The sequence below is a fragment of the Ochotona princeps genome, chromosome 9 (genome assembly GCF_030435755.1).
Source record: "Ochotona princeps isolate mOchPri1 chromosome 9, mOchPri1.hap1, whole genome shotgun sequence".
NCBI lineage: Eukaryota > Metazoa > Chordata > Mammalia > Lagomorpha > Ochotonidae > Ochotona > Ochotona princeps.
In genome coordinates, this window is record NC_080840.1 from 13,654,201 (window position 1) to 13,682,059 (window position 27,859).

Sequence of the window (27,859 nt, forward strand, 5' to 3'; positions counted from 1 at the left end):
ACCCTCCTTTGCACAGGACATCACTATACATACATGGACATCCGAGTGGACTCCTGCATGCATGTGTGTGCTTGGAGCACAGCATAATAATGTAAAGATATGCTCTGAGTAATGCCTCAAAACCTTACCCAAATCAGACTGGGTCACATTCGGCTTGCAAAATATATTTACCCACATCTATCCAGGATCATCATAATTCATTGTTTTAAGAAAAATCGAAGGTATTTCTTGTTTCAGCGGAGTTTGTGAACTGTCTTGTTCTGAAGTCATCCGATCTCTAACACTCAAACGATTCCCCTGCGTGAGTGTTGGCCACACCCTGTGTGATCCCGCTGCTTGCTTCCACGTGGCTTTGGGGGCTTGCTGCTGCGCTGTGTCCGGGGAAGCCTGTCTGTGAGGCATCCGTGTGGGTTATCTTGCCCCAGTGTGCCCACGTGTTCTCTGTGGTCCTGCTGACCTGGCCCCGAGGAGGTTTTTGGATTTGATCCTGTCACATGCAGCAAGCTCAGTCCACACAGGTTTCCTTGGATGTGACAGGATGGGTTGGGCGTGGACACAGGCCTGGAGCATCCGTTCCCTGTCTGTACATCCCCTTGGGGAGACATATTACTTATCCCTCCATGTTAAAAATGGTGTTCCTTTCCAGTTCTCCACAGGGTTGCTCTGAGTGGTTGTTAGCAAACTTTTGGAAGGAGGATGGCATGGAACCCCTTTGCTGCTTATTGCCATGAAGCTCACATACCAGCGTGTGTCATCTCGCTAACACTGTGTGTGTGTCAATGGCTGTCGCTGCGTTTGCAGCGTGTACAGCTGTCACCATGGTCTAGTTTGATCATGTTGTCATCACCCCACAAAGAAAACCCCCACGCCTGTTCACCAGGCACTCTCCAGCTCCTGGCCCCCTGGCATCTCCCATCTGGGTACTCGCTCACTGTGGACATTTCCAGAAAATAGAATCACACAGAATGTGACTCTTTGAAACACACACTCTTCAAGCATTTTGGGAATCTGCTAATTGCCTGGCCCCGGGTCAGCCTGTGGTGTATAATGTGGGTTTAAGTTGGTGGGAAGTGGGTTTGAAACCCACGAAGAAACCACATGAGCTTGAGCCTCTTAACTCCCAGAATCCCATTCCTTGTTGTCAAGGAGCAATTGCCGTGGCCCCTTCAGTTTTATGTCATATCGGGGCTGCTTTGTAGTTCTAAGTCCCAGAGACTGACAGCAGGGACTTGCAAAAACTTAGGAAAAATGGAATGAAAAGGTAAGTTTATTTGGGTACAAAAAAAAATTGGAAAGCATGCATAGTTTTTTCCTACTCCACATTTTCCATGAGCTTTGTGGAACACGTCCTCTGCCCAGCTCTTGTCATTTGGCTTCCATGAACATTGTAAAGTGTGCTTGTGTGTCCATAGCAATGAAAGCAGATGGAGGTTGGGAGGAGAGCCAAAAGGAGCGAAGCCCTCCTTAATGTCTTTAGTAAATGTACATTAAGAAAACCATGCATGGCTTTCAGATTTTTCTTCCTTCAAAGTAAACATCCTGTAATTCCATTTTCCCGTGCCTTTTTGGAAGGCCCTTCGTGCATATGAACTCTCCTTTGACTGAGTTAGAATCATCTGCTTTGCCCCCAGGTCCTTGCCTGAACTTGACCAGGGCCTGAGCAGTTGGAGGGACTGACAGCTCCGTTAAAGGTGTTGAGCCTGGGTGTGTGTGTATAGGGTACTGTTCCCTTGAGGAAGGTGGACTGTTGCAAGCCAGTTGATTTCACCTGGTGCACATGTCTCTGGTGAACACTGACGAGGCAGAGCTTCGGAGACCAGAGGAAGGACTGTCGCTGGCCTGGGGAGGAGGCGGGGAAGGATGCCACAGGACCAGCTGGTGGTCAAAGCGCATGGCGTACAAGACACAGCGTGTGCCAAGACTTGTCAGATGCCACCTGCACTTGCAAAAGGGCGACAGAGACAATAGTGACTAGGCATGTTACGGAGAGGTGCCCTGGGAACAGTGTGTGTGTGTGATACCCCAGCGGCCACCTTACCGGGGGGACTCCACGCATCTGAGAATTGCAGTGACCACCATTCGGTCTCAGCACCACCCATCCTACCTGCTCCTTAGGGGTCCTGGACTGGGCCTCCTTTCTGATCAGTCCCCAAACTGGGTGACACTTTTCCCTGCACCCCTCTGCCTTTTGTTTTGTTTCTTTTAAAAACATATTAATGTATTGGTACTGGTTTTGTGGCCTAGTGAGTAAAACTGCTGCCTGCAATGCTGAGTGCCAGTTGGTATCCAGGCTACTCCACTTCTGGTCCAGCTGCCTGCTAAAGTCCTGGGAAAAGCAGGAGAAGATGGCCCAAGTGTTTGGGCCCCTGCCACCCATATGAGAGACTGCAATTTAGCTCCTGACTCCTGGCCTCAGCCTGACACAACCCTGGTTGTTGTGACCATCTGGGGGAGTGAACAATAAATGGAAGATGCTCACTTTTTTTTGAAGATTTATTTTTATTGCAAAGGCAGATATACAGAAAGAAGGAGAGACAAAGAAAGATCATCCTTGCACTGGTTCACTCCCACATGGCCACCACGGCCAGAGCTGAGCTGATCCAAAGCCAGGAGCCAGAAGCTTCCTCTACATGTTTCATGTGGGTGTAGGGTCCCAAGGCCTTGGGCCGACCTTGAATGTTTTCCTAGGCCACAAGCAGGGAGCTGGATGGGAAGTGGAGCAGTTGAGATACAAAGCGGCACCCGCATGAGATCCCAGCAGATACAAGGTGAGGATTTAGCCACTAGGCTATCATGCTGGGCCCCGAAGATACTCATCCTTTCTCTCTCTATGTCTCTCCCTCTTCCTCAGTCTTTAAAATACTTTTTTTTTTCAAAATGTAAATATTTGTGAATTTATTTGGAAGGGTAACAGGAAGAGAGAGAGAGTTCTTCCATCTTCTGTTGACTCCCCAAATGGCCACAATGTTCAGGGGTAGACCAGGTGGAAGCCAGGAACCCGACACTCCATCCAGGTCTCCCGTGTGGGTGGCAATTGTGTAAGTGCTTGGGCCATCATGCACTGCCTTCCTAAGCTCATTAGCAGGGAGCTAGATCCGAAGTGGAACAGGAGGGCTACAAACTGATACTCTGATAGGGGATGCTGCCCTCAGTGCCACAACACGTCCTCCTCCTTCCTTTCTCAGGAAAGGGCCGCTCTTTGTTGGACCCTTTGCATGGTGAGTGTTCACTGGCTACCTCCAGCGTGTTTCACGCCCAAAGGACACTGCCCAGGAAGCCTGCCTTCTGCCGCTTTTACCCCCTCTGTGTAAGACTCCTTTAGCCGCCTGTCTGTGGCTGCTGGGGAGGCATAGGACTAGGCTATCTTTGCCACAGGCAGGGCAGCTGAGAGAAGAATAAGGAGCAGGTGCATGCTTGAAGGCCGCAAGGCTGCTTGGCTGGTACCGATGCAGGCGCTGCCAATGTCCCCAGGAGAACTTCTAATCTTGTATGACAGAAGGCTGCCCTTGACCACCGTTAGTCAAGCCCCACAAAGAACTGCTTGCATTTCATACAGAAGCTCAGAGGCTGGGCCTTCCTTAGCTGTGCTTCTCAGCTAGGATCCTGGGTAAAAAGCCAGCAGGTCCAGCACAGTCCTGGAGCTGTGCCCTCTCCTCCATAGCAGAGCTGGTCCCTGAGACAGAGCTCGCTGAGTTCAGGGTCCACACCTCTGGACTCGGGAACCTCAGTGAGTGCCCGGAAATGTTCCTGGGCCCAGCCAGCTCCTATCGGAGTAGTAGGTACCTCCTTCCGGGGCCGCGGGAGAGATGGCTGCCATGGGGAGGGGGGCAGATGCGGCAGGAGCCAAGTGCCTTTTTCAGTGTTGATCTTGACCAAAACTGCAACAACAGAACGGAAAGGACAGCTGGCTTGAAGTACTGATGCCCTGCATGCCATGGAGTTTCTTTCCTTGGAGAAGAGGCCGGGTGGTACTGGGAGTGACCACTGGCTGGGCTGCCTGGTGGTTAAACCACAGGCATCTGTAATGAGCAGGGCTAATTGGCTCACATGTGGTGTTGACCGCGCATTCATTCATCAGCATTCTCTGTGAATACTGCCTAAGGGTTGTGTGAAACAGTCCTGCCTCCTCTCACCAGTTCAGCCGTCCATGCCTGCCTTAAGAGCCTCCTGAGTGCTGGACTCTGCTCGCTGCTAGACAGGCAAGGGCCATCCCTGCTTGGGTGGTGAAGGCATGTATGTTCCCGCATCACTTCACGGACACCAGTTGGGTGTTTCACACTTCAGTTTATTTCTGACCCTGGCTCCCTCCAAGAGATACAGAACCTCAAGCCAAGGGTTCATTCCCATGAGACTCCCCAGCTTCAGCCATGAACTTCAGGCTTTCCTCTTCCGCCCCTTTCCCCAACCCCACCCCTTGGTAATTCCCTGGAACAAGTTAGAGGGACATACTTCACTAGTATTTAGGAGTATGGGTTGCTTATGGAGACTACAAATGAACAGCTCAGGTGGACAGAGGGATAGGTGGCAACGTGGGAGCAGAGCTTCCACTCGTCATAGATCACCCACCAGGAAGCTCCGTGCACCCTGATGAAGGAGCACATTGGCATCACTGTGTCAGGGTGATGGGGGATGTCAACCCTGGAGGACTTGAACTCTGCAGCTCCTCACTTCACCCTGCAGCTCAGGGCTTGGGGCTCAAACGTCCAGGCCGCTAATGAAGGAGTTTTATGGCAAACACCAGCTGGTGTTTCAGAGGAGGCTGAAGGTGGTGTGTCTGGTGCTAAAGGGGAGTGTGTCAACTCAGGCTAGAACAGGAGTCTTCAGGAAGAGCATGTTTCTCCCACACTGCTGGAAGGTAGAAACACACGCAGATTCCCAGGCCCGCCATGGTGTGAATGGCTGTTCCGTCTGCCCTTGGGAACAGAGGTGAGTCTGGAGAAGGGAGTAGACTGTGGCGTCATGTGCCACATTTGAGGCGGCTGGCGAAGCCATCAAAGACTTACTGGCTTCTAGAAAATTCTACCCTGACAGTATGTGCTTGGGTTTACATTGTGTGCTGTCCAGAAAAGAGATGGCAGGGATCAGGCCGAGGATGGAGAGATGGATGGATTGGAGAACTGTTTAAGAGAAATGAACATGAAAGGAGGGGCTGAAGGAGCCGTCACATTTCCAAAGGTGGCCCCAGGTGTCTGAGCATGGAGCATGGCTGTAACCCCAGCAAAGTCAACATCCTGGTGGCTTCGTCAGCATTTGGGGTGCTAAGCCACGGCTCAACGTGGCACGTTTCTAAGGTTCTCTGCATTGCCTCTCCTTAACCTGTGTTTTGATAAACAGCTGATTGCCTAATGTAGTGCGGGGTGGGGAAGCCTGGCCTGTGGGATCTGTCAGGACTGTGGAATCACTGAGTCAGGCCCTGCCAAGGCAGCTGCGGGTAGGACTTGAAATTCACTAAACCTATAGCACACGAATTTTTTTATTAGGAATTTATTTCATTTTTATTTGAAAGGCAGAATTAGAGAAAGACATTCAGAGAAAGTGGGGTGTGATCTTCCATCTGCTGGTTCACTCCCCAAATGGTTACAACTGCCAGAGCTGAGCTAATTTGAAGCCAGGAGCTTTTCCTGGGTCTCCCACATGGGTGCAGGATCCCAAGGATGTGGGCCATTCTCCACTACTTTCCCAGTGCTGGGGGAGCTGGGTTGGAAGTGAAGCAACCAGGACATGAACCGACACCCATCGGGGATGTTGGCACTTGCAGGCAGCAGATTAACTTGCTATGCCAGTGTTGTGCCAGATTTTGATATCCCCAGAAAATCAAGTCTGAAGTTGATGCTAAGGCATAAAGGTGGTTTATTTAGGTTAACGTAGGTCTCCCAGTCACCCCCTCCAGCAGGGCTGAAGGGGGAGGGGCCGCTGCAGCCGAGGCTGCTGCAGGAATAGCAGGGCAGGAAAAAGAGTGAGAGAGAGCCCCCCAGGTTGAACAGCACAGCGTTCTTATACATTTTAGACTATTAATTATACAGTCATGATTTAGCAGGCTTCTATTGGTGGGTTTGAAGCAAGCAACTTTCAAAAGGTACAAATTGATGAGCTATAGGGCGGTTGATCTTATCAAACACCAGGTACCTCTTTCCTGAGGAGTGGTCCGCCTATGTGACCTGCCAGGTGTCCTGCTGCGTGTCATGTAGACTATCAGGCCTGGAGTTCACACAGCCCCCAGCCAAGCCATTAAGGCAGGATTCACAAAAGCAGAAAACATCTAGGTTCTTCATTACCACACCAGCTCTTCAGCTAATTTTTAAGTCAGTTTTGTGTGCCTGGGAAAAGACATGGAAAATGGGTCCCACCCCTGGTCTAGTGCCTTGTCTACTTTGCTGTCACGGAGTCCCTAGAAACAGGTGATTTATAACAGGAGGAGGTTTGTTTTGCTCATGGTTTCAGAGGTTGGCAGACCCTTGAGCGTGGCCCAGGTGCTGCCTTACACCGTGGCAGAAGGCGTCAGCTGGTGGCACAGCACGTGCTGGCTTGGGGGTCTCCCCCTCATCCCGTCCTAATCCCAGTCAGAGGCCCTGCCTCCGGAGTTCGTCACCATAGGAATCTGACAATCCCAACACATGAACTGGGGGCGGGGCCTGTTCAAACCATAGCACCCAGGAACCAGTGAAAAATGAGGATATTGGAAACCCCCGGCTTTAGGGAAAGCAGTATGGGATCTTCTGCAGTTCCTGACATCAAAGTAGACTTGACCTAAAGCAGTGTGATAAAATAAAACAAAACAGCACCCTAACGCCCCACGTATCATTCCACAGGCCTCAGGCTGCAGCAGTGACTGGTGGTGCCCAGGGCCTCCTGGGCTCTCACCATGGGCTGCACACTCTGTCCCCATGTGCTTCCTGTAGATTGGTGCATTCGCCCTTACCTCACCCCTGTGACGGTCCCCTGAGGCTGAGGAGGGTATGTCCTGAGGCCCAGGGCTCTTGATATGGCTGGTCATGGCGACTGGCTTCTTGATCTGGCTGTTGGAACCAACAACGCTAAGCTCCTAGCAGTACAGTTCCAGCCCCCGTGTGTTTCTCGTGAGCAAGAAGTGCAGATAACATGAACTTCAGGGCTTGGATTCTGGCTGTGCCCAGCCCTGCGAGTGTGGCCCGGTGTAGGCCAGTTGCCTCCCTGGGTGTCTGTTTTCCCACCTGCCAGTGGACTTCTTAATTCCTGCCTTGGATATTTATGCCAAGATTAAGACAAACGTCAATGATGTGGAATCTTTCATTCCAGAAATCTTTGTACATTTAATTTTTACACAAACATTTAATTAAACTTAATTTCTTTTTTTTTTTTAAAGGCGTTCCTTCCTCTGTGAGGAGTGCTTCCTTGGCCCAGGGCACAGTGCCCATTCACACTGCTTGCCCCAGGAGCACTTTTTGCGAAGAGAATAGTCAAAAGATTTCCACCCTGGGGACTGCTGGCCCTTGAAGTCTCCTGGCATCAAATTCTGATGTGAATACAGTGGACACCTGGGGGAAAAACCCTTAAGGCCGATGATGATTTAGTTTTCACAGAAAATGCCAAAAGTAATTCTGTGCTCAGGAATTTGTCTGGAAAGCCCATCTCAGGCATCTCAATCCTCCCTCCCTTGGCTGCTGTGGGTGCTGGAATGTACTCAGGCTGTTTAAGGGCATAGGAGTTGAGGCCAGTGAGCAGATGCAGGGCGGTGTTTACTTGCAAATATTTGAGTCCCTCCTGTCTGCCAAGCAGGTGTCAGCAGAGAAGACCACCCTGAACAGAAGTGCACGTGGTGTCTGCCTCAGTCATGTCACTAGAGACAGGATGGTGGAATTTGAACTGGGATGGTGGGGAGAGAGCTGAGAAGATTTAAGTATAAAGAACTTCTGAGATCAAGCAAGACCGTTCTAATCTGGCAAGAGTCAAGGAAGGCTTCCCCCAAGGGTGCAGGATGAGCCAAGACCTGCATGATGAACAGGCTGGCGGAAGTAGGGATAGAGTGGGGGTGTGATGGTGTTGTGGTCCCAGGCCCTGGAGGAGGGAAGAGAGATGAAGGCTTGGACTGTGAGTTGGAGTCCACAGTGACCTTCCCTTGCAGGGTGCACAGCAAGGACACTGGTCATTGCTTGAAACCTTGGGGAATTGAGTGACAACATCTGCCTGTTGAAAGCAGTTCGGGGGTGCTCTGGGCAGAGCTGGTCTTGGTGACACGCTAGGGACCAGTGTATGTCCGGGTGAGTGAGCTTGGTGGCCTGATGTATGGACATCGTTTCTTTGTAACTGTAGCCAAATCTCTGAGGCCGGCTAATTAATCAAGGAAGGAGATCTGCTTTAGCTAATGGTTCTGCAAGAGTGAGGTCTGGGGCCCTCCGCTGGGGAGTTCCAGCATGGTGCAGAGATTCACATGGCAAGCGACAGGAAGCCCATGTGTGTTTGTGTCTCATTCGGGTGGAGTTCTGATAACCAGCCACCAGGATCCAATGGGCTCCATCCCGATGATCTTACCTGACTCCAGTCACCTTGCAAGTGTCTCCCTCTATCTCTTGGTGGAAGTGAGAGTTCAATGCCTGGAGCCTGGCGGGGGTACCCTGCAGCTGTGGCCAAACCATAGCTCAGTGTGGCTGGAGGTGATGGAAGAGGGTGGTGCCAAGTCAGTGTGGGAACAGGAAAGGCCTGCTCCTGCACTGGAGGAGTCCGCAGTGACTGAGCTGATGGGAGGAAAGTGGGTGGAGTCCTGTACCTCGGCTCCCTGAGGCCTCGGGTTCTGTATCAGCAGACAGTCAGCCAGTCTTAGGAACTGTTGAAAGCTGTCTGGAATTTTATTGATAAGTCAGATATACAGAGAGGAGAGACAGATCTTCCATCTGTTGATTCACTCCCCAAGTGGCCGCAACAGCAGGAGCTGAGCTGATCCAAAGCCAGGAGCCCAGAGCCTCTTCTGGATCTCACATGTGCGTGCAGGGTCCCAAGACTTTGGGCTGTCCTCGACTGCTTTCACAGGCCACAAGCAGGGAGCTGGATCGGAAGCAGGACCACTGGGATTAGAACCAGTGCCCATATGGGATCCCAGTGCATTCAAGGGGTGGACTTTAGCCACTAGTCTACCGCCCTGGGCCCAAGAGAATGAGCTTTGATCTGCTGTTTCAATCCCTAAATGCTCACAACTCCTAGAGCTGGGACAGGCTGAAGAAGTGCTTAATCTGGGTCTCCCCCATGGGTGGAGGGCTCTAGTACTTGAGCCACCTGGAGTGTGCTTTATTTAGCAGGAAGCTGGAATTGAAAGCAGAGGCGGGACTTGAGGCTAGGCACTGCCATAGGGAGGCTGGTGTCCCAAGAGGCGTGCCATCCACAGTGAATGTGGGCAGACCTTATCATCGTTCGGTATTAATTGCATTGGCGTCTTCCCGGTGTTGAGAGGAATCGGTGCTTTAAAGGTGTGTGAGGAAGTGCATATGGTTCTTTTAGTGGACTTGAACACCCAAGGGTTTTGGGTCTCCAGGAGTCCCCTGGCACCAACCCCCACCCCAGGAATACTAAGGGGCGATTGAGTGAAATCGGTGCCAGTACAACTCTAGGCATATAGAGTCTTAAAACCATTACGTCCTTCTGGGATACGGAATAATTTCTCCAGTTGCTTATTTCAACAGAAATATGTTGTGTTAGCGAAGGCTAGTGAATTTAGGGAATAAATGTTGCATTTTTGAGTTACGATATATCCACAATGGAAATTTTCTCACTATGGTAATCTTTACAGTTTCTTCTTATTTTTAGTGTACTACAATTTGAACATATTCTAATGATAACATAATACATAGTTTAAAAGCTTTGCCCTCACCATGGAATGGATTATATTTGTATTTACCAAATTAGATAACTCTTGGTTCTATTCATTTTGCTTCTCTGTGTGGATACAGTTTTTAGTCAGTGTTGTTAATTTCAGGTAGATATGTGGCTTTTAATTTGTATATGGAAGTAAAAGCATGAAATTCTTTTTTTATCACTAGAAGCTATTATTTTTTTTAAATCACTATCATTATTGAAGCATATCCAAGCAAGTTCAGACAGGAGTTTTAATTTGCTGTCTCCCTTTTAGTTAAGAGCGTGCTGATTGGGTCTGGAGCCCTCCATGTTTGTTTTTAAAAATATTGATTTATACTCTCCGAAAGGCAGATTTTACACAGAGATGGTGGGAGACAGAGAGAGATTTTTCCATCTGCTGATTCACTCCCCAGATGGCCACAATGCTTGGAGCTGAGCCAAAGCCAGGAGCCAGGAGCTTCTTCTGGGTCTCCCATGCAGGTGCAGTGTCCCAAGAATCTGGGCCGTCCTTGACTGCTTTCCCAGGCCCGAAGCAGGAAGCTGGATTGGACGTGGAGCAGCCGGGACATGAACGACACCACAGCTGATTAGTCTTAGATGTCACCATGCCAGTCCCTCCTCCCCCATGTTGATTTGTTTTATAGGAATATCATTCCAGAATGTAGGAGACTAAATGGCCTCTAGACCAGCCCTAAGGCACATGGTCCCTGCGGTGGACCACAGGTGGGGCTGAGGGGTGGTGTTTACAGAATTCAAGAGCTCTGTCATGTATGTACACATACAGAATATTTTAAAACAAATGATAAGACCTCCAGTTTTTCTAGCACTGGTGATGTTCAGCTCTTTTTATGCTGTGAGCTCATGGCCACAGGAGCTGGGCAAATCCCCCCAAGAAATGGGAGAAATCTGGTAACATTGCTGAAAACTAAAACTTCAGCGACCAGGCGCCAGCACCATGGTCTGGTTAGCTAATCCCCAGCGTGTAGCACTGGCATCCCGTATGGGTGCCAGTTCAAGTCTCAGCTGCTCCATTTCCAATCAGGTTCCCTGTTAATGGCCTGGGACAGCTGTGGGGTGTGGCTCAAGTGCTTTGGACCCCTATACCCACCTGGGAGACCCAGAAGCTCCTGATTTTTCAGACCTATTGAGCTTCAGCTGTTGTGAAATGAACTACTGATGAAAGATCCTCTCCTTCTCTCTCTAATTTTGCCTTTCAAATACAAATTTAAAAACAAAATAAACTCTAAAACACAATAGCCTGGGAAATCAGTAGCTCAGGTGGCCAGGTTAAAGCTGGGGAGGGGGAGCCTCTCCCTCTACATCCTGGAGAAGAAATGAAAGAAGTGGGAGAGAGACCTCCTAGGAGATGGGTGGTAGCCAGATGGGAGAAGAGGGTGAGCAGACCATCGTGAAAACATGCTGAAACTTCTCAGCTTCTCTGTGTGGTGTCACTGTTGGGACTGCAATAGTTGTTCGTGTAGTGTGTCTGTTCAGTGGGACGCAGGCACACGGAGTTTCTGGCCACCCTAGGAGCTTGGTAAGCCACCTCTGTGTCGAGCTGGTCTCTCCCGTGGTCACCTGCTGTCACTGCTTCATCTCTCATGGAGCCTGTCAGCTCTTCTTGGTCTTGCAGCACAGCGGGCTGCCTCTGCAAAGGGTCCAAGCTTCTTGTTTGGGGGGCTGCCAAGTCGGTGTCACAAGTACCCTACTGTGCCAAGGTAGCAAGCACGGGTGTACAGTGTGGAAGCAGCTGGATGTGGCCAGGACCTCATAAAGCTGTATTTGCAAACACAGTGTGCAGATGTTCTAGTCATTTAAGGGAGTAACAATTGGTCACCTTCTAGAATGGTGGTTGGAGTGGTCACCCCCCCATGTAGCTTCAACCTGTGGGTTTTCATTGTTCCTGGACATTTTTCCCTTCCCCGCAGCAGGAGCACTAACTCTCCCCTAGGGACGTAAAGCAGCTGCCAAGAATTTGCAGGGGCCCCTTTGCAACAGCAAGAAAAAGTGCCCTAGACAGAGGCTGTTTGACTAAGTCAACTCTGCAAAGCCAGCCTTGGGCCAGTTTTGGGAGATGTCCCACGGGCCTCTCACCCTGTTCGTCCCTCCCTGAACCTCTGGACATCTGCATGAGGGTCTCGGGGCACTCCCAGCTTTGTTGGCAAGAAGTCACCGCAGGAGGTTTCCCTTTCTGGAATAAGGCAGAGTCATGTACCCTCAGGACACTAGCAGTTGGAAATGTCTGGTCCTAGAAAAACACCCACCTTAAGTCCTTTTTGAGTATAAATGAATCTCTGTTTTCTCAAGTCCTGGAAATTGAGGCTGTGGCTCCTCTCCAGCCAGGACCCGAGCAGAAGGAGCAGTTGTCCTGGGACCTAGGGTCTCAGCAGCCATGGTGGGGGGGTTTTGTTGTGTTCGCAGGGAGGGGTGACATCCAGCCCCAGCTAGACAGCGCACTGCAGGACGTCAATGACAAGTACCTGCTGTTGGAAGAAACAGAGAAGCAGGCAGTGCGGAAGGCCCTGATCGAGGAGCGCGGCCGCTTCTGCACCTTCATCTCCATGCTGCGGCCTGTGATTGTAAGTGGGTGGGGAACTGTGGACCGTGTGGGCTGCTGTGGGGAGCAGCTGGTCCCTCCTGACTCCCCAGTGCACACTGCATCACTGAGAAATCTCTGCTGGCTCGGATACCATGAGGCTGCACTTGCTTCTGCAGACCCAGGATTCTCTTGCACAAGGGGCTGATGGCTCCCCTGCCCACTCCTTGTTCACACGTGTTCTGCTTTTGCTCTCCACACCCATAAGGCCCAGCATGATGGTTCTCAAAGTGGGGTCCCCAGGCTGTGTGGCATTGCCTAGAAACTTGGTCTAGGCAGATGGGTGTGGGCCTAATCCAGGCCCATGAAATCCGTAATTCTGGGGCTGGAGACCCGGTCAGCAGTGTCTGGGGTGAGCCCTGTGGGGGATTTTGAATGCCACTATTAAAGCTGAATACACTGACAGTAGCCCTGCAGGGGCCTCAGGGCATCAAGGCCCACTCAGTTCCCAAGGAAACTGCACGATGAATGGAGAGCTTCCACTGCGACCTGTCGCCAGCTACAAGGAGGCACCAGCTCTCTTCCCTGAGTGGGGCCTAAATTCAAATTGTCCCTGCTCTGAGTTAGATCTCTTCTGTGGATCACGCTTGCCCAGGACCCCCAGTCCCAGCTGAAGCCTTTGGGGGGTGAATGCAAGCGTTTACACATAGTCCCCTAACTTACTTGCCATTTGTTCAGTTGATAGGAAGAAAAAAAAAGGAAGGACAGTTAACCAACCTTCTGTTGAACATGCACATATGAGTACTGGCCTGGGAATCTGCATTAAAACATCTTGCATCAGCTGTGAAGGCCTAGCAGCTGCAGCAAGAGCGAGGGCGTCAGCATGTGGAGGGGAAGGGCCGCAGAGTCCACGAGGGGGTGAGGGTACCACCAGGAGGCCTGTGTGTTCACCCAGCACTCTCCCTGCCACTTGGATCACGCCACAGTGGTGGTTGATTGGTTTATTTTTTATTTAAAATTTCATTTTACTTAAAACATTTTTTTTTCCCATGAAGAGAGTACCTTTGTAAAAACTTCAAGGGGTTAACATTTTGATCCCAATAAAAACAACTATGTCAGGACAGCCAGGTGAATCCAGCATGGGGCTAACCCTTCTCAAATTCTTTATGTTCAGGAAGAAGAAATCTCAATGCTTGGGGAGATTACCCACCTGCAGACCATATCGGAAGACCTCAAGAGCTTGACCATGGACCCTCATAAGCTGCCGTCCTCCAGCGAGCAGGTGGGCACCTTGCATTAAGAGCTACATGTATTTCCCCATGTCCTCCCCTCCTGGTAGTGAGAGGACATGCTTTAACCAGGACATTGTGTTGGGCCCTTTTCCAAACTGTCTGCCCCTTCGAGGCAGACAGCTGAGGTCACTCCCTGAGCTTCGCATCCATACAGTAAGTGTTGCTGCGGGACTTGAGCCAAACTGTCAAGTTCCCAAATCTGCCCTCTCCACCAGTGGGTTCCTCAGCCTTCCAGAAGCAGGCTTACACGAGATCGTAACGGGCTGCCATGGTCAGGGGCACCCACTCTCCACTCCTCCCATTCTCGTTAAATAATCCGTGATGATCTTGTCTTAGGAATTAGATGACTTTTGTTTTCTGCTTTAGTCACTTGCTTCGTGTGACATTAGATATTAGGGGAATGTCTTAGAGGCAGCTCAGAAGGTAGGTTTGGGAGCCTGGCTTTCCTGTTGGCAAGCTGATCTTATGAGAACAGCACAACACGCATCCACCAAGTAAACAGGCACCGATGAGTACCTGTCTGGGAACGAAAGTCGCCAGGTGGTTCTTAGGGGAGATAGACACAGAAATCCTGGAAAAGCAGTGCCTTCGTCTGGAGTCTGTGGGGTTTTAAGACTTCTAGTCCTGTCAGATAGGGCACGAGTCGCCGCCGAATATCCAGCAGTTAAAATGCAGGATCACCAGGTCCAAGCTTGGAATCTTGTGTGTGATGGTTCTCTAGGTTGTCGGTTGCTGGGTGATCTCTCCCTCTCCTGACTGATATGTCATGGCGTTCTCTTCCCTGTTCCCCATTCATTAGCATCTTTCTTGTGTTGCATGAAGGATTATGGAGGATTGGCAGTGTGTGTATGGCCTTTGGATTCGAAAAAGTTTTTTTTTTAACTTGCCAGATTTTTCTTTAATTCTCACCCACCCCCACCCCATATTGATGGTATGGTGGGTCCCGTAGAAGGAGCAAGGTTGCCCGTCTCAGAGCACGCAGCTTACGCAGCTGCCTCTGTCCCCTTAGGTGATTCTGGACCTGAAAGGTTCTGACTACAGTTGGTCATATCAGACGCCACCCTCATCCCCCAGCACCACCATGTCCAGGAAGTCCAGCGTCTGCAGGTAAGTGAAGCTGGGGTCTGCTCCAGCCTGGGGGACAGCTCATTTCTCTGATGCCACCGCGAGTGGCAGGGCCAGTCTTCGTCTCGTAAAATGGGTCCTTGTAAGGGGATGGTGAGGCGGTGGAGAGCTGATGGATTGTATGATGGTCTTGGTCTCATTCTTCGGTGTCTGCATCATTTTGGACCAGACAGAAAACATATGTGAAACAAATACAGCAGTTCCGCTGCTGTGTGGAAATCCCACCTCCCGTATTTTAGTGCTGGGGTTCGGGTGCTCCTCATGGGTGCACGAAGCAGCACGGGCTGCTTGAGAACTCGGATGCCTGCCTGGATCACATTCAGGGCCCCAGGTGCTTCAGACGTGAGGGGAGTGAACCAATGGATGGAAGGTCTGTCTTGCTAATAAATAAAGTTCATTTTAGAAAAAAAAATCCACTAGCCTTAAGCTGGTAGATGTTGTTTGCCCACGCTGAATTGCACCCATAAGGATTTTGCCGTTTTACAGGATCATATTTGATTCTCTTGCTTAGCAAAGTGAAAACCACCAATACTAACACAGGGTGAATTCAGGTTGGTTCTTACTCGCCTGATCTCACTGTTGCCAGAACAAATGTCCTAATTTCCCCCATCTTTGTCTTAGGTTTGATAAAGTAAATGAAATTCTCACTTTGTCAACCACCACCACAGTTGTGTCAATTAATCCCATTCCCTAGTAAAGAATTATTTGAACTATTTCTAACATATGCACACTGCTACCTAGCGGCTTTCTATTAAACATTCTTCATTCTTGGCTTGCTGGCTAGGGAAGTGTTTTTGTTTTTTGGTTTTTAAAGATTTATTTTATTTATTTGAAAGTCAGGATGACAGCCAGAGAGAGGGAGATGAAGAGACAGAAAGCGATCTTGCATTGGCTGCTTCACTGTAAACAGCCACAATTCCTCGGGGCTGGGCCTTGCTGAGCCAGGAGCCTAGAGCTCCGGCTGGGTTTCCCGTGTCAGCGCAGGAGCCCAAGTACCTGGGGCATCTTCTGCTGCCTTCCCAGGAGCTGTATCAAAAGTGGAGCAGCCAGGACTCAAACCATCACAGCTTAACGCCCTGCACCCCGACACTAGAGTAGAGAGGTGAACACGTCATCCTGTATCCCCTTTCTTGGAATACTAGCCCGTGACTGTCTTGGGTTTTTTGAAAGCCAGATGAGCATGTGCTCTCAGTGAGTAGTCCCAGCGGGATGTGCCCGCGCAGTCTGTATGGTGTCGTTGGCACCCAAGGTGCACATCTCGTCTCACACTTGAGCTCGTATGGGAGCTTCAGAGGCTGTGTCTTGGGGCTGGCGTGGCCTTGCAGTGGGTTAAATCGCTGCTTGCAACACAGATAGTATCCCATATGGGAGTGCCAGTTCTGCCTAATCTAGCCATGATGGTTGTGGCCATTTGGAGAGTGAACCAGCCCATATGAGATTCTTCCTCTTTCTATCTCTCCCTCCCTGTCTGCCACCTTGTCCTTCAAATAAATGAAATAACCTTAAAAAGAAAAGGCAATAGCAGCAGCAGTGTCTTGATATTCTGTTCCTTGAAGATGGTAGTTTCTTGTCATCTTTTGTAGGCTGTGTGTCTCTGTAGATAATAATCCCCCACACCACCCCATTTTTTAAATGTTTATTTTGAATTTTGAATTTGATGATGCAATTCCATAGTCTGTGATATCTCCCCCCCCCAAATTTTCCACTCTGGCTGATTTTCCCCATATTACAGTAGTATAGTCCTTCATAAGGAGTTATAATTCTGTCAGTCTAAGTGTGTCCCAACATTGCTGGTACAGACAGGGTCAGACTGTCCATCATCCCATTGTCTAGATATGTCCAACAGTTTCACTGGGAGTCCATCTTTGATTTAGAAGTAGGGATGCATGTTGCATTGTGTTCTCACATCTGGACATGGTAGTCTCTATTACTCCGGCACTGTACATGCTAATTTGCATGATGGTTTCCTTATGTTAGGGAGAACATATGATATTTGTCTTTTTGGAATTGACTTATTTCACTGAGCATAATGGTCTCTAGTTGGGACCATCTAGTTGCAAATGGTATAATTTCATTTTTTTTAATGGCTCAGTAATATTCTATCCCCGCCCCCAGCCTCCCAAAATTTCTCTTCCTTTGTAGTGTTAGTGTGAGTAGAAAATCATGTTGTGTCCAATAGTGTCATTCTGAGTTTCACTGTCGGCCCCCAAACGCTCTCTTCAGCTGACTAGGAGAACAGCAAACCCCAGGACAGCTGTGCCTCTGGCACGCTCAGCCATGTCTGCACACACAGCAAGGCACTGTAGCAGAGCAGGCTCCAGCCCCAGGCTGTGCTATCAGCTGCCACAGTGTGCAAATACCCCCTCTCTAAAGGGTTAGGAACACAAAGCCACAAACTGCCCAGCCACACACAGGCTTGTTTATTTCTCACCCTGCCTTTTTGGAGCACGGGTTCCTGTTCACTTGCTAATAACCTTGAGTTCTGTATAGCAGGAACAGCGCATGTCTCACACATGCAGATGGACAGTGGACAGAACACCCAAGGGTGTGGTCATCTTTTGGCAGCCTGCTTACTTTTCCTCTTGTTGGGAAGCAGCCACACAGTGGCACCCAAAGCTCTCCACCTCTGGCTGGGTGTGCTGTGTGCCAGGCTCATAGATATTTTAATAGAGACACTTGGGTCAGGGCAAAGTCACTGAAGCATCAGATTTTTTTTCTTTCTAATAAAATTTATTAATTTCAAAATAGAGTTACACAGAAGGAGGGAGAGCTTTTCCATCTGGTTCACTCCCCATCAGGGCTGGGCTTGGCTGAGGCCGGGAGCTTCATCCAGGCCTCCCACGTGGATGCAGGGACCCAAGCACTTGAGTCATCCTTTGCTTTCCCAGGCTGAGAGCTGGATGGGAAGTGAGGCAGCTGGGACTTGAACCGGTACCCATACGGGATGACCACAGTATACCACAGCACCAGCCCTCATCAGGTTTCTTAGTACATGCTAGGACACACTTACACAGACATTTAGAGTTGATTTGCTAATGTCATAAAGCAGTCTTGGCCAGGCTCACCCAGGGTACAGTCCCCTTAGGATGTTTGTCAGCTGTTGGTGGCTGTGTTGACCTTGGTCAGTCATCTGGACCTGCCTGGCCCATCCAAGGGCATTCCAACCAGGTCATGATGACACTTTAAGAGGTTTAGCTCCAGGGTCACAGTGTCTATGAGCTATTGAGCAAAAAACTTTAGTGCCATCTGCTTCCATGTCCTCAACAGCTGGTCCTCCAGCTTTATGGTGGACAATAACGGCCAAGCGGGCCACCCTTGGCTTTCCACTGGCTGGCTTAATGAGGTCTTCTGTGATCTATGCTGCCTCTCTGAGGTGGAGCGCTGAGCACGTTTCCTGTCTGTCCTCCTCCTCCCTGCCACCCCGCATCCTCGCCCTGGCTCCCTCTTCTGCTTGTCACCCACAGCAGCCTCAACAGCGTCAACAGCAGTGACTCCAGATCCAGTGGCTCCCACTCCCACTCGCCCAGCTCGCATTACCGCTACCGCAGCTCCAACCTGACGCAGCAGGCGCCTGTGAGGCTGTCCAGCGTGTCCTCCCACGACTCAGGGTTTATATCCCAGGATGCTTTCCAGTCCAAGTCTCCATCCCCCATGCCGCCGGAGGCTCCCAACCAGGTAAGTGCGCCCCAGGCTCCAGAGGCAGCCCCCTCGTGCCCTGAGCACGGTGCTGACCACAGCCCACGGAAGACCACAGCCTGGACGGGACCCCATCTCCTAACTTGACAAAGCACTGGCGTGCTGTTCCCCCAAGGGACAGATGTTGTAAGTTGGGCTTGCCATCCTCTCCCATGGTGATGGTGGTTAAGGTACAGTTTTAGATGGGGCAAATGGCCTGAGACAGGTGTGGCCACATTTCTGCCGAGTCCGGGGCTTTCCTTGACAGGTACTGGCGCAGTGGGAATGCCTCCTCATCCATCCTCTTGGTGGGATGGTGCACCCCCTTTATGGCATTCTCAACGTCCCTGTTACAGATCTGGGACAAGCCTGAGCCACAATCACTGGAACCTCTCTTGCAGTCTGGAGTCTTTTTCCAAGCCCAGTTGGGTTGGAGGCAGGAAACTGAGCAAGGCTTCAGGGAGTGTCTTGACTCACTAATTTGGAAATGCGCCCCACAGCGCCATCTGCTGGGGAAGTAAGGCCAGGGTGTATGTTGGCTGAAGGCTTCTGAACTTCTAGCGTTTTCCAACCATCCAGGTGGACTGCGGCTTCTCACTCCTCCATGGTCAGAGACTTGCACATGGAAGCCCTTGGAGCCAGGAGACTTGGCCCGGTTTTAATGTGCTTGTTCCAGCTGGGTGCTTGGATGGTGTTGAAAGTGTCCCCTGTCGCCCTGCCATGTGCTTCACTAAAGCCTTCCCCGCGGCTACTTGCAAAGCAGAGTGTGCGTGGCTGGGCGAGCCCAGGTCCCGAGGTGCAGCCAGATCTGTGCTTGCTGCTAACTTGCCAGTCAGTGAACACAGCATCCTCTCCCACAAAACAAGAGGCAGGCGTGACTGAGCCAGACTGTGGGAGCAGGCAGAAGCCAGGAGTGACTGCCCACAGGGATTCCCTGGGAAGCCAAATGGTGGCATTTCCTGAAATCTCAAAGCCCATGTGTAAGACAGGCTGGGCTGCAACTCGAGGATGTGTTTAGTGAGCCAAGGACGCTGCAGAATTGAAGGGAGAAGTCTCTCTTTTATAAAGACATTATACCTGCTTGTAATTCACAGTAGGGGAGAAATTGAAGGGACTTCCATCAGTCGCATCAGCAGTGACGTGAGCTTTAGTAGGGTAGGGGACGGGAGCCGCAGCCTACCAGGCACAGGACCCCCACGCTTCCCTGTGGGCACGTCACTGCGCAGCCTTCCTGTGGGAGCTGTTTCAGACTCGCCCTTTTTCTTCTCCTCTAACTCTCTTCTGATTTTTTGTTTGTTAAGATTTATTTATTTTACTTGGAAGACAGAGAAGGGGAGACGAAGATATCCTTGCTCTGCTAGTTCACTCCTGTAGTGGCTAGAACTGGGCTGGTCTGCAGCTAGGTCTCCCACAAGGGTGCCCAGTCCTAAGGGCTTCAGCTGTCCTCTGCTGCTTTCCCTGGCCATGGACAGGGAGCTGGATGAGACGCAGAGTAGCCAGAACATAAACCAGTGTCCGTATGGGATGCCAGAGCCACAGGTGGAAGCTTACCCAGCTGTGCCATGGCACCAAGCCTCCCCTCTATTCTGTTCAAGTTTGCCTATGTCCCATGCCCTGGAGTGGGTTGTATCTTAGAAGAGAGAGCCTCACCCTTGAGCCACTCGCTCCCCTCTGAGACAAAGGGTCCTTGGAGGGAGGGAGGAAGAGTCCAAAGGCCTGTATACCTACAGTGTGGGATGGGTTGCTGGGTCTTCCTCCAAGTTCAACATCTTGAATTAGTGGAGCTGAAATAAACAGTCCTGGGACACTGTAATGCTAGGATAGCTGACTGTTTTTACAGTGAAATACCCCTCCACAGCACACTCCCACAATCCCAGTCTCTTGTCTTTGGTGCAGTGCTGCCAACTCGCCATCCTAAACAAAAGAGAAAAAAATATATAAAAGCAACAGAGATTGAGAAAGCGACAAGAGCCTAGGTCCTCCCTGGGGAGAGGCAAAAGTGGGACTTAAATCCAGAGCCCCTGTGCTTCAGCCCTGGTCTGCCCCCTGGGACTGCAAGCAGGTGTTTTCTCACTGGCCCCTTCTTTGAAGGGACTCTTCTCTCTCACGGATGATGGATACTTGGAGCTGGCTCCAATCCAGGACAACTTCCGGGAAATCCCAGTTAGAGACTGCAGGCCTCCTGAGCTAGTGTCTGCATAGCTGTATACATGGCTGGCAGTCCCATGGGTTGACCAGGCTCTCCCAGGGCCAGGATGCCTTTAGCCTGGGGACAGGGACCTCTTCCCTGGGGGTCCACCCCCATGACCACAGGGCTGGCAGGACTTTGCCCAGTGGACATGTATGATATTATTGCGAGCCATCTGAGATTCTCAACTAAAAAACTGGTGTGGCTTTGTGTCATCCTGCCTGCAGTTGCCTGGGTAGGGGTGGCCCCAATGAATTCGCCTCCCTGGCTAAGTCTAGAAGCTTCCTGGGCTGGGGAGGGCACTAACCCTAACCCTCTGCTCTTCTGTGTTGTGTGTCTCTCTCCCTCTGTAACTGCCCTCCCTCGCCTCCACCCTGTGCTGTTGTTTTGGTTTCTTCCTGTGTTCCGGTGCTGTGTGTGGTTCGGTTTTTGTCCGGTCCCCTCGTGTGGTTTCCCCTGCGCCTCCCCCACTGCAGAACTCGTCCAGCTCGGCCTCCTCGGAAGCCTCGGAAACCTGCCAGTCAGTGAGCGAGTGCAGCTCCCCCACTTCCGTGAGCTCAGGCTCCACCATGGGGGCCTGGGCGTCCACAGAGAAGGTGACCGCGTGCGTGCGTGGGCGTGCGGCGGGGGCATGGCCACTGTGGTCCAGCGCGCCGCTCCCAGGCACCTGGAGACTCAGCCTGCCTCAAGAATGTGGGGTCAGCAGGATGAGGGGACGGACCAGACAGAGGGCCTTTGTCCACTGAGCGCCGTGCTCCCGAGGGAGAGGAGGGGTATGGGGAACTTGGAGGTGTGAAGGCTTCATTCCCAGAGTAGGTGCTGTGTTGCTCATCCACACCGCCCCGCCCTTTTCCAGCCCAACCACTGGATGTGCCATTTCACCGCGTCAGAAGCTGTGTGCCTGTCTGCCTTTTAGTTCGCAAACCCCATCCCTGCCCTTGATTGATTTGGAATCTGCTTCCAAACAATCAATGTTTTGTTGTAAATCTAGAAATGAACAGATTTGCTGGAGGATGCTTTGAAAAAAAAATTTTTTTTGACTCACAAGATGAACAAATTGCTTCTACTCTGTTCATTCAATAACAAGGGAGAGTGGGTCTTGAGAAAGTTCATGGAAAAATGGATATCATGAAAAAAAAATCTGTGCCTCAACAAAGAGTTGGTTTTGTACCAAATTCCACTTTCCATGAACTTTTCAGAACTCCACTCTCGTGGAGGATGCCACAAGGTTAAAAGTCGCACATCTGTTTCCAAACCGTCCAGCATTCCACTCAAGTGCTTGCTGGGGCCCGCTATGCATGCCAAGCCCTGGCGTGCCTTCCGCGTCCAAGGACCAGGTCCCTGTCCACACCCCCAGAATGTCAATGCCATCTGTATCTCCACACCCATCCTGTTGTATTAATTTTTCCCCTTTTCTTCCCCCCCATTTTGTTTCGTTTCCAGTTGTCTAACGGGCTTTCTCACTATAGTCTGTCCAGTGAGCCCCACGTGGGGCCCGTGGGCGCAGGCCTTTACCCTCCCTGCCTGCCTGCCTCCCGCCTGCTCCCTCGCGTCACCTCTGTCCACCTTCCAGACTACGCTCATTATCACACCATTGGGCCCGGCATGTTCCCGTCATCTCAGATCCCTAGCTGGAAGGTTTGTGCCTCTCCCCGCTCTCCCCCTGCGCACACCTCTCTTCTGTTTCCCACCCCACACCCCCAGCCTCCAGACACCCCCCTTTTGCCCCCCTCCCTCTCACACTCTGCCTTCTTCCCCATAACGCCTCTCCCTCGATAAGTCCCCACTGAGGATAACAACAAAAATGCAGTTGGCGCTGCCAAGATCCTGGGAGGTTTCCTGGGAGGGAACTTGGCTCAGCCTGACAGCCAGTGGACCCAGTGAGGGCCAAGGCCAGGGGCCTGGCTCTGCACCCCTAATGGAGTCTGCTGAGTCAATCCTGCTGGGGGTCACCCAAGGCTGTCACGTCGTCTCAGAGTTTTCTGCTGCCAGGATAGCAGAGCCACAGCCACAGCCAGGTTTGGGGGCATCCTGTTTTTAAAATGCGTAGACATTCCATTGTGATCATTTCACATTACCACACACTTGCTTCTGTGTAGATACAGGTTTAAAACGTCCTTCTAGCAAGTTTCTGCTCTCCGTGGACTCATTTGTTCTAATTTCGAAAGTAGACCTCTCAGCTGCCGCCAGTGTTGACTTCATGGTTCACAAAACCTGCGGCTGAGCCTGAAAGCCTGCATCTCCTGTCTGGCGCCTGTAGAGGGCGCTGACCCGGAGAGCCGGCCTCTCCCACCTGACGCCTGTAGAGGGCGCTCAGCCTCCAGTGCCCCTCCAGGCCACTTGCATCCCTGAGTGGAGAGTTCAGCACAGGAAGAGTGGCTGGCATTATTCTGGTGCCCCCTGGTGGCTACTCTGGTGACGTGGGTTGCTTAGGTGCAGCTTAGCAGGAATGACCTGGCTGCTGGGGCTTCTGCCCCCACCTGTGTTAGGAGGTGCTCACTCTGCTGGTGGCTGAGGACTTAAACCACTGGACACCTGTTCCCCAGAGGGTGGCCCACCTGCTGCCTGTAGAGCTTCCCCTGGGACCCAGCCCTTCCGTGGGCAGCTGGGTGGGGCAGCCCCCGGGTGCAGGCAGAGGACCTGGCTGCTGAAAGCACTCTTTCTGCCCAGGACTGGGCCAAGCCGGGACCCTATGACCAGCCCCTGGTGAACACGCTGCAGCGTCGCAAGGATAAGCGTGAGGCAGACACCAACGGAGGGGGACCCACCACCGCAGGGGGCCCAGCAGCCGTGGACGAGGCTCAGAGGCCGCGGAGCATGACCGTGTCGGCTGCCACCAGGGTGACGTGTTCTTGCTTGCTGGTGGGGGCCAGGGCAGCTTGGAAGGCCCTGGGGCTCTGTGCGTCCATTTTCTGCTCTACAGCCTGTAGAAGACCCCTTGGGGTGGCAGTGGGGCTTATATGGGAATCATAGATAGGGCTTGGAGTAAGTCCCAAGCAAGCCTGGGCCCTAGACACGTGGGCGCTCACTGGAGCAGCATGGGAATGCCAGGCGCCACACATATCCTTGGGCAGGTGTCTCTAGGGCTCTCACACAGGGGTCTCATGGCCTTGGGGGTTCGTCTGTGTGTTTCTCCCTCCTGCACCCACAGTCCGGCGAGGAGATGGAGGCCTGTGAGGAGCTGGCCCTTGCTCTGTCGCGGGGCCTGCAGCTGGACACGCAGAGGAGCAGTCGGGACTCGCTGCAGTGCTCCAGCGGGTACAGCACCCAGACCACCACGCCGTGCTGCTCTGAGGACACCATCCCCTCCCAAGGTATGGGCAGCCTGGGGCCAGGAGGCTTGACCCCCGGCTGAGAGGAGGGCTTTTGTGCCATCCTCACCAGCTGGGCCTGTCCGGTGGCTGCCATGGTAAGGGAGCAGTGTGCACCTACCTCAGCGGCTGTCCTCGTGACACCACAGCGCGCCTGATGGCTGCTGGCTTGAACTGGGACAGAGGCCGCTGACACTGATGGCTTCATTTCTGTTTCAGCACTTGGCACTAAGCACTGGCTAGTTGGTTTGCCACCTAATTGTCACAATACGTACAGGACAGATTTTTGTTTGAAAAATAAATTTTTTTATTGGACAGATATACAGAGAGGAAGATCTTCTGTCCGCTGGTTCACTCCCCAAGCAGCCTCAACGGCTGGAGCTGAGCCAGTCCGAAGCTAGGAGCCTGGAGACTCTTCTGAGTCCCACATGGGTGCAGGGTCCTAAAGCCTTGGGCCATCCTCAACTAGGAGGGAGCAAGATGGGAAGGGGAGCCACCAGGACTAGAACTGGCACCCATATGGGATCCTGGCACATGCAAGGCGAGGGTTTTAACTGCTAGGCTACCATGCTGGGCCCACAAGACAGATTTTGAAAGACAGGGAGAAGGAGAGAGGGGGAAATTGAGAAATCTTCAGTCTTATTCATTCCCCAAATCGGTCACTTGACCAGGTCTGGGCCAGACCAAAGCCAGGTGCCAAGAACTAACTCTACATTCTGTTTTTCTATGTGGATGGCAGGAGCCTAAGCACTTGGCCATCCTCCACTGCTTTCCCAGGCACATTAGCAGGGGGCTGGATGGGAAGAGCAGCAGCTGGGACTCGGGGCGGCCCACGGATGCAGGCATCACACGTCACAGCGTAGCCCCCAGCTCCGTTCTGTCCCTGGGAGATAGTGAGGCCCATGCCGGTGTGACTGGCTTTGTCTCCGCTGTTGAGTTCTGGGCTGACGGGGCTGTAGCACTGGTCGCCTTGGTCGTCTGTTTGGCCCAGAGCCGTGGGGGAGGCTTGGTACAGGCTTCCTCAGCCCAGTGCAGGCCGCATGGGCACCTCGGCCAGAGTTCCAAGGGGTGCTGGGGGCGGCTGGGAGCAGAGCGTGTGTGTATCCTGCCTCGTGTGCCTTCTGTCCTCCCCTCACAGAGGAGCCAAAAAGCCGAGCGGCCGCCGTGGATGTGTCTAACCAAACCCTGCCATCAGTTTCAGATTACGATTATTTCTCCGTAAGCGGCGACCAGGAGGCCGAGCAGCAGGAGTTCGACAAGTCCTCCACCATCCCCAGAAACAGCGACATCAGCCAGTCCTACCGCCGCATGTTCCAAGCCAAGCGCCCCGCCTCCACTGCCGGCCTCCCCACCACCCTGGGGCCCGCCATGGTCACCCCCGGGGTGGCAACCATCCGACGGACCCCTTCCACCAAGCCCTCCGTCCGCCGGGGCACCATCGGAGCTGGGCCCATCCCCATCAAGACACCTGTGATCCCAGTCAAGACCCCGACCGTGCCTGACCTCCCGGGGGTGTTGCCTGCCCCCATGGACGGGCCGGAGGAACGCACGGAGCATAGCCCCGAGGCACCGCCAGTGGCCGAGGGCCCGCAGGGTGTTGCCCCCATGCCCTCCTCCCTGTGGAGTGGCCAAGCCTCCATCAACCCCCCACTCCCCGGCCCGAAGCCCAGCATCCCCGAGAGTGACGCTGAAGACCAGGAGAGGGAGCCCCCAAGTGCCGTAGGGTCCCCGGGCCAGGGGGCGGAGAGCGACCCTGCGGAGCTGAGCCCGAGAGACACTCCGCAAGGAGAAGACATGCTGAATGCCATCCGGCGGGGCGTGAAGCTGAAGAAGACCACCACCAACGACCGCTCAGCCCCTCGCTTCTCCTAGGCGCGCCGCAGACGCTGCCTGTGAGCAGCAAACTCTGGAATTGAAGAAAACCCCTATCTGTCTCGATCCATTCCAATCTATAATCAAAGTATTTTGTAGGCCACTCAAAATACAGCTCTTTTGAAACTACTCCACATCTTTAGATATAAGAATTAAAAGCAACATGTAACTGACATAATCTTGATCTTTTAATTTGTAAATATTGACAGTTTTCTTTCTGCACATTTTAATCTTAGGTTTTTTTTTCCCTTTTGATTTTTCTGAAGGTGCCAAATTCCATTTAACTTTTTTACAAGTCTTTGTAAAATTTTCAACATGTACGGGGGAGGGGCGGTTGGGGCAGGGGAACCAATAAGTAGTTAATTTCAGAAAATAATTCATATACTCAGCTCTTTTCTTTTCCCTGTAAGCTTTTTGTAGATGCATCATAATAGTCTAGCTTAGGAGCAAACTCAAGTTCTTTTAATGTACAAACAAAATGGCTAAGGCTGGGGAGGCATCCTCACCTGATACACCATGTTGTGGATGGCCAGAGCAGGGGTCACAGTTGATGAGCAATACTCCGCATGAAGGAAACCTGCGGATGGTGGACTGCTGGGATTTGGGGGAGGCCGGGAGAGGGGCACAGTGTCAGCCAATCCTGTTCCATTCCAGAGTAGCCTTGTAGGTTGAACTTCTATAGCAGCTTTCCTGGTAAATGCATCCGAATAAGCCATACTGGATTGCGGTGTTCGTTTCCTTCGGGCGTTTTAGGACTCTGTTCTCCCACGATTCCTCCCAAGTGCACCCAGCACCCACCTCTGCTCCCCAGCATGCTGCCGCCACTGGGCAGGCCTAGAGGCCCACTCTGTTCCTTGTCTGTTGTACTCACCTTCATGGGATCCAAATACATCTAAAGGGGTAAGGCAGTTGAAAAAACACGGACACAGATGAGAGCAGGGAATTCTTTGACATAGACAAAGCCTTTTACTTTACTGCACCCAGCAGGCTGGGTGCATTGAAAAGCCCAAATATTTTAGGAGAAAAAGCTTGGAGTCTTGCAACTTGCCAATGTGTTTACCAATCTGGGGGCTTGTTTTTCTTACCTTCGTTTTAAACAAATGGCAATTAATTGGCTTTATTCTACACATTGAAGAGAGGACTGATTTATCGTCATTGAGTCTCTGACCATGATACTGTCGTTTCTCTGTATTTGATCATTTGGGGCAGGGATGGATTTTTATCTTTTTCAAGTGAAAGTTTGATTTCTTCTAATGCCCATCCTCAAAAGTCAACAGATTTGTACATTTCCAGGGACCCCACGTGGAGAAGCCAGGGGTGTGGAAAGTCCCTTGAACATCCACGCTAGAGGAATGTGTGGGTCCCACATACCCCAGGGTTCTGTTGGCCCAGATCCTCAGTGACACCCCTCCATGCTTTAATGCACCCCCTCGTCGGCCAAGAGGAACGCACCTGTACAGTCGTCGTCCTATATGATCGCACTCAACACTGTTGTGACTGCTCAAGGACAGTGTACGTTACGGTGTTAAAGCAAAGGCATGATTCTTAGAAACTGTTGAAGCTTTTTTTTTTTTCCTTGAAAAACAAGCTCCTTTTTTACAGACTGTAAGCAACAGTAGTGCCTGTGGTTTAGCCCACCATTCTCGATGACTACACGTAGCTGATGCATCGTGCATATGATGCTTGGGATGGTCTCTGCACAAGCAGGAGCTGCTGCAAGGTGATCACAAGAGATGAGAGTGGTATTTTACACTTTGGAAACACATGGATGTAACTGTACCTGGGTACAGCTTTTCACTTGTTTAGTTTTTAAACGTTAGTATAATCTGAATAAATTTAATATAAAATGTTGCCAAATTTCAATGTAGAAAAGAATGTGACAAAACACCTTGGATAGTTCTGTTTGTGTTTTTGCATATTGTAAAAGCAGTGTCACAGCTAAAAATTAAAAAAAAAAAAATCCTTTCTCAAGGTAAATTATTGTGGTTTAGTTGCTAGTTTGTACCGAGAGTCAACCTCTCCCTGTGCCGGTTTTTGT

The 27,859-nt window shown here is 51.5% G+C and overlaps 1 protein-coding gene across 10 annotated transcripts in view; it reads left to right on the top strand.

Annotated features, from left to right (window-relative positions):
• The window catches only part of MTSS1 (MTSS I-BAR domain containing 1), a 154,583-nt gene extending 128,133 nt beyond the window's left edge, over positions 1–26,450 (top strand). Inside the window, exons 7-15 of one of the 10 annotated variants that reach the window (XM_058668495.1) lie at positions 12,244–12,401; positions 13,533–13,640; positions 14,660–14,757; positions 18,243–18,450; positions 21,115–21,234; positions 22,082–22,276; positions 23,309–23,479; positions 23,790–23,952; positions 25,088–26,450. In XM_058668495.1, coding sequence (XP_058524478.1) covers positions 12,244–12,401; positions 13,533–13,640; positions 14,660–14,757; positions 18,243–18,450; positions 21,115–21,234; positions 22,082–22,276; positions 23,309–23,479; positions 23,790–23,952; positions 25,088–25,821 — 1,955 coding nt within the window. In that variant the 3' untranslated portion in view covers positions 25,822–26,450. Of the gene's footprint in view, positions 1–12,243; positions 12,402–13,532; positions 13,641–14,659; positions 14,758–18,239; positions 18,451–21,114; positions 21,235–22,081; positions 22,277–23,308; positions 23,480–23,789; positions 23,953–25,087 lie in introns of all 10 variants that reach the window. The other 9 variants (XM_058668494.1, XM_058668496.1, XM_036498398.2 and 6 more) reach the window with 9 other exon arrangements.
• The last annotated feature ends 1,409 nt before the right edge of the window (positions 26,451–27,859 follow it).